General features: G+C 36.5%; 1 protein-coding gene and 1 long non-coding RNA gene across 8 annotated transcripts in view; one reads left to right on the forward strand and one right to left on the reverse strand.

Moving 5' to 3' along the window:
* Positions 1-10,743, reverse strand: part of LOC125645960 (protein saal1-like) — a 58,583-nt gene that overhangs the window by 34,797 nt on the left and 13,043 nt on the right. Inside the window, exons 1-4 of one of the 7 annotated variants that reach the window (XR_008796042.1) lie at positions 7,711-7,999; positions 6,249-6,700; positions 3,240-4,284; positions 982-1,316 (exon numbers count right to left, since the gene is read on the reverse strand). Coding sequence is in view for 6 of the 7 variants with exons in the window: in XM_048871999.2 (XP_048727956.2) it covers positions 982-1,316; positions 3,240-4,216 (1,312 nt within the window). In the remaining variant the exon portion in view is untranslated. Of the gene's footprint in view, positions 1-981; positions 1,317-3,239; positions 4,285-6,248; positions 6,701-7,710; positions 8,000-10,743 lie in introns of those variants that run through there. The other 6 variants (XM_048871999.2, XM_056140840.1, XM_056140843.1 and 3 more) reach the window with 6 other exon arrangements.
* LOC130046965 (uncharacterized) overlaps positions 8,243-10,743 on the forward strand; it is a 2,822-nt gene continuing 321 nt past the window's right edge. The window contains exons 1-2 of the long non-coding RNA XR_008796043.1: positions 8,243-8,460; positions 10,259-10,743. The exon at positions 10,259-10,743 is cut by the window's right edge and continues 321 nt beyond it. This is a non-coding gene — a long non-coding RNA (uncharacterized LOC130046965). The remainder of the gene's footprint in view (positions 8,461-10,258) is intronic.

The following is a 10,743-nucleotide window of genomic DNA, read 5'->3' on the forward strand; positions in this document are numbered from 1 at the left end:
AAACAAACCCAAACAAACCCTTGAATCCATACAACTTGGCAACATTGGCATATCATTTAGTGTGGCCATGCTACTTTTGAAAGAATTTGTTTAAATTAATTCCTGCATATTCCCATAAAAACCTTTGACATCTTACTCTGGTCCCACTCTACCCCGATGCCCCTGAATTGAACAAACTTGAACTCCCTGAGGATACTAGCAAATCAATACGACTAATCATGGCCCTGCTGTTTTTAAAAAGATATTTCCCTATATATTCCCTGGAAAACTTTTGATCCCCTTTTGTATCCCCACCCTATTTCAGGGGGCACAGTTTGAACAAAACTAGGGGTGTTTTATATCAAGACGACTAATAATGGCACTGTTGTTCTTGAGAAGAATATATTAAAATACTTTCCTATATCTTGCATATAAAACTTTAATCCCTTATTGTGGTCCCATCCTGCCCCTGGGGGCTGTGATTTGAAGAAACTTGAATCTACTCTATCTCTGACAGGAAGCTTTGGTGTAAATTCAAACTTTTCTGGGCAAGTGGTTCTTGAGAAGATTTTTAAAGATTTCCCTCAAAATTATTTGCAAGTAAAACTTTGATTCCTTATTGTGGCTCCATCCTACCCCCCGGGGCCATGATTTTGAATCCATTCTATGTCAGGAAGCTGTCGTGTAAATTTCAATTTTTCTAACCCAGTGGTTCTTGAAAGTATTTTAATGTCCCCACCCAATTTTTGCCTCTTCTTTATTATCTCTTCTTTGAAAGGGACATGACCCTTCAATTGAATAAATATGAATCTCCTTCACCAAACGATTGTTTGTACCAAGTTTGATTGAAATTGGTCCAATGTTTTTGGAGAAGGAGATGAAAATGCGAAAGTTTACGGACAGATGACAAACAAAAGGTGAGCAGAAAAGCTCACTTGAGCTTTCAGCTTAGATGAGGTAAAAATATGTGTTAATACTTGTCTATTATAATTTTGTTTCTACTTTTCATATTTTCCCTCCACCGAGACTGTCCAATACAGACACCAGGGCCGCGCCACCATCGCTCGAGATCGTGATATGCAACTGGGTGATTATTTTCGCCAACCTCGTGAATCATAGAGCAAATGCGGCACCAAAAGAAAGTGTTTATATTTCCACCGGTGCCCTTCCACCTGAAATATTCGTTGTACAACGTGTCATTCTTGTCCAGTTTATGAAGATATTCTGCGAGATCTTTGGGAGTTTCGAAATCGTCCACGTGAATGTGTGAGTGATATGGGGCCGCTCTCACGTAATCTTCCGGTGCTGCACCCATCACGATAGGCAAAACATCGTTCCTGACATAAAAAAAGCAAAAATTATGATAAACTACACCCTGCAGCTACTCAAAGATGTAACTCCTACAAAGGCCACGTGACCTGAGTTTTCAGCTTTATAACATGTATTTATAAGTGACTATTTCGTCGACTTGAAGAAATGCTGAAAGTTACATGCGCACGTGTAAGTCGGTACTTAGTTTCCATGACTAACACTATTAACCCCAGTCTGATTTCACCTTATTGTACATGTATATAAATGGACACGTGAAACTCGCCTGAAATTTCATTATGTTCAATAAAATTACCCACTGCTAATTAATCATTTAATGTTAAAATTCTGTCATCAATGTAGAGAACTTGAAATTAAAAGCAGGTCAGCCATTATGACGATGTAGTATACCTCCTTAAAATACATTCATATCACACATCTAGGAATGATACTATTATTTTCCAAATTCAAGTAGCATTGAAGGATTATGTTTTGAAAAATGTAGGATTAAAATGACAGTGTAGTGGACATAAAAATTTTCATGATACGAGTTATCCAACGTCTGTATGTCCCATGATTACGTAGTCTTTAATTTAAAGCAGTAATGTATTTTTCTTTTAACACCCCCAACTCAAATGCAATTCAACAAGGACCTCTCCAATTTTCAGAGCTATCATTCCCACTATGATCCCACCAGACCGTCAACTTTGGATAGATATTGAGATTTTTGCACATAGAGTAATCTGCCCTTAGTTAACACGCATTAATACACATCATTTCCACTCAGTTGTAAAATGTAAAACCTCTGTACGGTGAGTGTACTAGTATAGACGCTCCTGGGATTTCTTTTTTGACATATTAATAAAATCAAATAATAGCTGTAGATTTTTATTGGACAAAAACCCCCCCCCAAAACCCCCCCCCAAAAAAAACACCCCAGAGGTATGAAAAAAAAAATACTACACCAGAATAATTTCCCTTCCCGCTGCTTTAAAGGCAATATATCGTGTGGATATTGAAACGCGTTTTACCCACCTAAACTGGTGTATCACGACTCATTTCAACACGAACACATCACGAACGTTCGGACGTATCTAATAATTTATTTCCACACGTTCATGTTGGTTAGAAATTGGTGGAAATGTCGATTATACCGCGTCAGTTAACAAACTATAATGGGTAGTAAGTATCAATAATTCACAACATTGGCGATATTTGCTTTGTCGACAACGAATTTTCTCAATTATGATAAGATTCAGACGTAGGCTATTAGTGGGCCAATAAAGAAAAGTGACTTATCTTTATTAGATGTCATCTCATCAATAATGCATCGATACATTTACTAAGAGTACAAGAGATATTGGTTTAAAGCACGAGCATTCGTGCATCTTGTTTACAGGATTATTAACCAGCGTAAAATTAAACATTAACAAGTATCTATTTTATATTTTATCGATTGCTAGCTATGACTGGTTATCTATTTTGTCAAATGATTATTTTAAAATTTACAATGTACTTCTAGAGACATGATGAGAAAATCGATTGGAAGACACCTGTGCCTCTGGGTTTATATAGACCGGTTTTATTAGTGTTTGAAAATGTTTATTTAAACCTATTGTTTACAATACACGATCATGCTTTCATGTATACACAAAAAACTTTTACTGAATTTGTCTCAACTTTGTACAGATGTCAATGGCACCACCACGAGTCCACGTGATCATTTTAACAATGCTTTTGAGAAATATAATTATTGGGGGTTTGTCGTGGTGCCCCCCCCCCCCCTCTTAAACTTAACCCCCCCCTCCAAAAAAAACTCGAGTCAAAGGGTACTTCTTATAGCTGATATGATTGCGCACCTTTTCAATAAATGTCAATATATGTACAAATTAACTAAAAAATACTGGGCTTCTTTGAGCTTTAGAAATTCATTTATGAATATGTGCACTTACCCTAGACCGTTCACAAAGAATTTCTCCGTAATGTAATCTCGGCAGTTGGAGTTTTCAAATGATAAATAGAATTTATAGTCTCTACTGAGCATTGTAAAACAATCATTAGCTTTGTGTCTGGGGCATCTTAATCTTCCACAGGCACCGTAAATATCCACTTGTATATACTTTGATAATTCATCTACATATTGACGCCTGCCGTTTCGTGCACCGCAGTTTGACACAAACCAAGCAACCTTTTTAGTTTTACCGGCAGCGTAGTTCTTCTTGAGCGGTAACGTTCTTACCGATTTATTATATAAAGTGAAGCGTTCGTACGGCGCTACGATCACAGAATCGTGTCGGTATGTTGCCGTCCAGTTGAATACGTCATTGACTCCACTCAGCCCCGGTGTATGGTACGGTGATTCTAGCATAAATAAAAGCCATATTTGGTTTAGTGGCCTTGACGTCCAAGGTCGCGAGGGTGAGTGGTGCATCATGACAATGTCTGCATCATTGATCCGACGCCTGTCATCAGTCACGTGACAATGCTGAACTGGACACTTCTGCTCCTTGAATTGGTTCCGCCCCGGCTGCACACCCCACGCCCCGTAACCATGGTAAACTAAAATTACTTTTTCCTTTACTCGTTCTTTTTTCTTCTCCTTTTCGAGCACGCCTTTCGAACGATGGGCCATCTGGGCCAAAATTCTGTCATCGTCGTAGTATTCGATTGTTGGCCACAATAAGGAGCTTTGAGATCGAGGGTTTTCTGTTGTGAGTGGAATGGATCGTCGATCTTGAAGTACATGTTTATGAAATCGACCTTGTGGGTCCACTTTCCTCTCATTCAGAGGGCGTCTGTGGGCAGAATCTTTCCACGGAGGGTCACTGTCAACGCCTGTCAACGTATTCTGGTTGTACAGGAGGAACATGAAAAAAATGACCAGAGCGAACAGGCCGTATGTCACAACCTTCCGCGGATGAATCCTCATTCTGATAATGTTCTGGTCAACATATTCTCAGGAGCCTCAATCCCTCCTCCCCATTCGTCACTCGACGCCTGTAGAAAGAGATAAGCAGCTGTTTCATTTCTATATACATAAATTGCATTGTTAAAATTTATCAATTTCTCATTCAGATTTGAAATATTTTTGCCCTTGGTCAGTAACTAAATGATAAATTTGTATTATCTATGAGATTTGTAAGAATCAACCTTTTTTCAACAGTAATTCTAGATACTACAGTACAATTATGTGGTGTTTTTTTTTTTTTTTTATACTTTCAACCATGGGCAAAAGAAGGGCAGAGTCATTACAATGATTCAATACACAAAAATGTATAATTACACAAGTAAATATTATACAGTGTTATACATATAGTAAATTTGCAGAAAAATCCATGGTATAGGTAATAAGTAGAAAAAATATATCCAACGATGACTAAGTAAATTAAATTAATTAAACGTGGATCATGTGTACTTAGTCATTGTTGGAGATATATATATATATATATATTTGTTTTTGTTGTTGTTAAAAACGAATGTCTACCCAGCTCCCTAATTTGAAAGTTCTTCAAATTGCAACCTCCTCTCCTTAATAAGCTATATCCTAATTATCTAAGTCTTCCAAATCAAGTAATAAACTTAGTACAACATGTACAAAGTAATACTTTAAAATTAGTATTTTTAAAAAACAAAAACCCAACAACTGTCGCGCGCCTTCTGGAAGTGAAGGAGATAAGATACAGCTGCTACAGCGCAGCCTCGAAACTCGTCATGCATTTGTTTTTATTCAAAAGCATCATAGGTATGTCTTACGCCATCTATAGATAGTGGTGGGACTGGGGCTATTCCCTTACAGCTGATTTACGACCATGGCATATCACAAAACCTACATTATGCATTTGATAAATTTTTACCCATAGTCAATTTGTGCTCTCCTTATCAAGATAAACATGAATCCTTATTGCTTTCAACATTCAGGTCGAATGACTCTGTATCTACGGTTTGTTTTGGGAATGTCATCACACTTTAAAAGTCAGGGTATTCTTATATTGTATATTATCTGAGGTGAATGTTGAGTAACTTGTGTTACTTATCTACAACCAGTTAACGCATTAAAAATCAAATCTTAAGTAGACATATCTCTCAAACATACTACATGTAGTTACGCTGAATACTTATTGCTTATTTTTATTTTAATCATTTTGTAATTCAAGGACATGAATTTTTTTTTTTTTTTACAAACAATTTTAAAAAATATCAATACTGAATCAAGTTTTGTGTACCATGCGTTTTAACACTCTAGTCGATGCTCCCCATACAGAAAAGTGATTGTTACCATTGATAATAGGTAGGCTTTTTTTTTTTTTTTTTTTTTAATTTGTTTGTTTTGATCTATTTAAAGGGATTTTAATCCACATCAATATTCACAGCTAGAAGACGTATGCCCTGGATTACGTGAACAAAAATGCGTTTCTAGATAGCTGACTGTATATATCCACAACCACGTTGTACGTAACGCGATTTTAATCCAAGACCTTTTAATATTCACGATTCATTCTTTTGTAGACAAGAAGGGTGACCTAAATCACTAACAGCAAGTTACGTAATAATACCCACATGTGTTATAAGAGATTATATTATCGGCTAATTAAATCTTGATGTTCATTCTCCGGGCTTGCATCTGTATTGTACAAAAATACATGTATATCTAAAGCTCGACACACGACATGGCATCTACTTACAGACACCAAGAATGTAAACAAACCACCCGGCCCTGGAAATCAATTTCTTTCAGACCAGGAAATCAATTTCTCTCATGGTTCACGATTTTACCTATTTGATGTCAAATTTCACATCCAATACAATGCTTTATAACATAACTGTTAAGGACAACTGACCTTGCGCAATTTGTTTAATACAGCCCACTGGAACAAACAGCAATCAACACGGCCATATTTTTATGTTCATTCACCCGTGAAATTATTACTGGAACATGATATTTACACCTGTCTAAACCTCACCTGTACTGACAAACCCGTTAGAAATCCATATGCAATGCTAACAGTGCGTCCACCTCCTATCTTACGTGTATAATAAAGATGTAGACCGAGTATGTATATTGTAGTGTTATCACATCCGCCTGCGTACCTGTCGCTCAAATCTCCCCCACAAGATAGTGTCACGTGGTTCCCACCGATATTTTTCCATGCTCGAGTTCATAGCTATTCGCTCACAACATTTAAATATTGTTGAAAAATCTGGCGATCCACTTTGTTCGTGGATAGATCGGTTCAACTGAATACGACAGCTACTTCCATGCTGATCAATACCTACCTGAAAGAGGCTGAGAACGACTTCAGTGAATGACGCTGGGTATACTACAGAATGGTGCGTGGCTGTCGTTGTAAACTTTATGGTGGTTGTTCATCTTGTTGAATGTTAATTTTGCATAGCTGCTGGCGTAAATTTTATACTGTAAAGGAATGTTTGTTTTAATTGTGGTTTATGGGTGAATCAAAACCTTAAAAAGGCAAGAAAAAAAAAAAAAAACAAAAACAGTTTAACATTTACTATAATTGCTGTTACTTCAGTGTAGTACCTGTTTCAAAGGTAGATCTATACACACTTGTCCTAGATTTATTGAGAAGTTAACAAGGTGACACTTGTATTTGATATTATCTATTTTATCCTTTTCATTTACATGAACCCCACATGCTTAATTTGAACCTTTTATAACAAGAAATCACGTATATGCTGATGAAATCGATATATACCCACATACGATTTATGTAAACTCTATATGCCATATTATGCGATAGTAAGTTACATCAGGAAGTGAGCGATATTTTGAAAGGGAATTAATTTAATGCATATGCATGGATGTCCTTTGGGAAAATAAAAGGTTAATGTCCACATATCGTGAGATATTATACGTTCAACAACCTTGACAAGTAATGCAACATCAATTAAATCCTACATATTAAAGAAATTAAGGAGGTACACGTGTATGTGTGTATAATATATGCATGAGAGAGAGAGAGAGAGAGAGAGTAATGAGGAGGAAGTTGCTAAAAGAGGTACAGTGTATGTGTGTAATATATATATATATATATATATATATGAGAGAGAGAGAGAGAGAGATGATGAGGAAGTTGTGTACACTAATACCACATGTAAGTGGACTGTATATCTCTCCCTAAAATTACTTTGTTTGGCATTGTAAGGATTACAATCACAAAACAAAGTCACTGATAGATTGTAAATATCGTGAACTCTTGAGGAGGAGGCACCCTGCTGTACATGCTCTCAGCACAACATAAAACATGCACAGTATGGAGAGAGAGAGGGGGGGGGGGGGAGGGAGAAAGAAAAGGGATATTCATACAATTTTTTTTACCACCTTTCCATAAAAATATCTGCCAGTTCTTTACACCCTTAATTCATCAGAATGTCAAAAATATGAATACTCTAGCAAAAACTAACCTGATAACTGTTAAACATGCTACAATAGAGGACCTACATCACGTAACACGTATCCTACAAGTCTTGGATGTACATTGTATCGCTGAAGTACTGTGTTTACTGCATATGGTTTTCCGGATGTGACCTTTTAGTTTTACAGTATGTATAGCCTAGATGCGGATGTAATAAGCAGAGTTCCTAACACAGTTTGATGATAAGTCTTGCTTATAAGTATTATTTTAACTAATACTATGATATTCTGTAGATCAGGGGGTCCCAACCTCTTATTTTGTCATATAATTCACAAGTCTTTAGATCTGGTGCTGAATATTATACTGAATTAAACATCTTGCACGCTTCATATAATATATGTAACACCCCCCCCCCTAATTTCTGTGGAAACGAGGGGGTTATTTATATTCGGTATGTAAGAAAGGCCGAATATAAATAATCCCCTCGTTTCCACAGAAATTAGATCTCCCACCCCTTTTAGCATGTTTTGTTGTGTCATTAAGTATTTTTAATCACGTTCACGAATTTTCATTATTTGTAGTGTCAAGTTGGATTGAAATGAAGAGTTTGAATTAGGAATAAAATCACATGGCTGAAAATTTACACACACAACCACCCAAAAATGGTCATCCATGGGTATGACCTTGAAAATGGAACCCCGTGGCACTGGCACAAAAAGAATCGTCTGATGTTTACTGCTACGCAGCTACGACCTTCAGCGCCATTCATTTGTCAGAATTTGTGGAAATTCACCTACAGGTTGTGACCAATTCTTTATGAGTGAAAAATTCTCAAAAGAGACGTGAAACAAAAATATTTTTTAAAACCCCAATCTTTTGCCACGTCATGCCATCTACAGGGCCTCCATCCTTACCCTTTTTCTTCCTAGTCTCATAATGCTTAACCAAAGATAATTGCACGATACATACTGTATGCCAGTAGTAACCGAAGAATGGAAACTTCACAGTGCTAAAACAGGAAAGTATTTGGATCTTTGTGTTTTAAGTCTTCAATTTAAACCGGAACTTCTGAACGCATTGAAATGTTAGACGCTTCTTCCGATCGGATCACACACTCGTCCTTTTCCGTAACCGGTAATTTGCGGTTACGGAAATAGCCGAGTAGTTACGATTGACTACAAACTGGTACCCCTGTTGACTTCTCTTCTCTCGAGTAGCACCATCTTTTACGTCTATGGTAGCATCAATCAACGAGATACCAGTTTACTCCTCATATTCTCTCACCAGATTTTGGGGTTTTCAATCCCCATTGGGGGGTGGGGTTGTTGTTGTGTGTGGAAAAGATATAAATTTGAGTCCTACCCCCAGGGACCACAATTTGAACACGTTTGAATTTACGATTCCCGAGAATGCTTGCGTATTAATATCATGAGTAATCATGGCCCTGTTGTTCTAGAGACGAATATTTTAAAAGATTTTTCTAACATATCCCCATGTAAAACATTGATCCGCTAAGTTGGCCTCATCCTACCCCCGGGGATCAAGGTTTGAACACACTTCAATCTGCACTTCCTGGGGATGCTTGTTTAATATGAGCATTCTGTTTTAATATGTTCAAAGATTTTTCCTACATACTTTGATTCCTTAATGTGGCTTCACCTATGGCATATCAAACGTTGCCATATTTGATCGTTCCATTTGTATTGTATAATTTTCCATTTGTATTGTATAAGTTTTATTTGTATTGTATAATTTTCCATTTATATTCTATATTTTCCATCTGTATTATATACGTTTTCATGGTATTGTATTGTATATTTTCTATTCATATCGTATACCATTCTCCATTTTTATTCTATATTTTCCATCTGTATTATTATTTATTTTTTTTATTGTACCCGAGGGATTGTTTATTTTGATTTGTCACGAAGGATTTCATTAATCATCAATCTTGCGTGTGTGGGGGGTGGGGGGGGGGGGGTGTTACTCAAAACCTGGTTTCCATCTTGCGAGCAGGTATTACTTAACAAAAGGAGGGGGGGGGGGGCAAAGCAAATTTTGCTTACAACATATTCTCATCATAAATGCTTGCTAAAGCAAGCGACATAGCAGGATGTTGGGAATGTTAGCTCAAGAAATGTAAGGGAACTAACTAATCTGATAATCTCCAATTTACTTCTTGGATGACACAACAAAGAATTTCATTATATCTCGCTTTTTTCCGATGAGCGAAAGTTTTTCCTTGCGGGATGCATCAATGGGACAAGCTGTTGTTCAAATAATCTAAATGATGAAATGAATAGTATCTGGGATTTGATTTGACTGGGCTCAAGGTCACATATATTCACAAGTATTACACGACAGAACTTTTACATTTCGTAGCTACCGAATGTTCGGATTTTATAGGCGATGTTCGGGATATAATACGAAAATCAATACACGTACATGTTAATTTTTGGTGAAAAAAAAAAAAATTCATTCTTATAATGTCTTTATGCAAGCTTTCGTATTACGCAGTTCTCACTATATATGTCAAACATATGCTCGAATGTAGAGAGAAATTCATTTAATGTAATTTAATTTATTCTTTGACATAGAGAAAAGGTACCAAAACACATATAGTCAAGGAATTTATTCATCAAGGGACTTCAAGACAGCCATTCATTGCTGAACAATCTGATCAGCCTCTTCATTCATTAATGGACCCAAGAGTTTTCCGAATGAATTGGTTCATTGTCAACATGAAAGTTATCAACACAGATTACGAATCTTATTACCAACATGCAGATTCAACGTCCCCAGGGAAATTCATAAAATACCAGGAGCAAGCATATAGTTTTAGCGAGTTTAGAGGAAAGTATCATTTGATTCCAATTTCGATGTGGGAAAAATACACGTGGGTAAGATATATTCAATATTAGGACATGCCAAATTGACAGTTACCAGTTGTTCGGCTGCCATAATCAAAATCATGTTGGATAAACTTACTATGTTGTGCTAATTTCATAATTTTCATTATGTCTCCAATTACATCTGGGTTTCGGGCAAACAATTACTTTCCGAATGAAATGTTTTATAGATA

This window comes from Ostrea edulis, chromosome 6 (assembly GCF_947568905.1).
Source record: "Ostrea edulis chromosome 6, xbOstEdul1.1, whole genome shotgun sequence".
In the NCBI taxonomy this organism is placed as follows: Eukaryota; Metazoa; Mollusca; class Bivalvia; order Ostreida; family Ostreidae; genus Ostrea; species Ostrea edulis.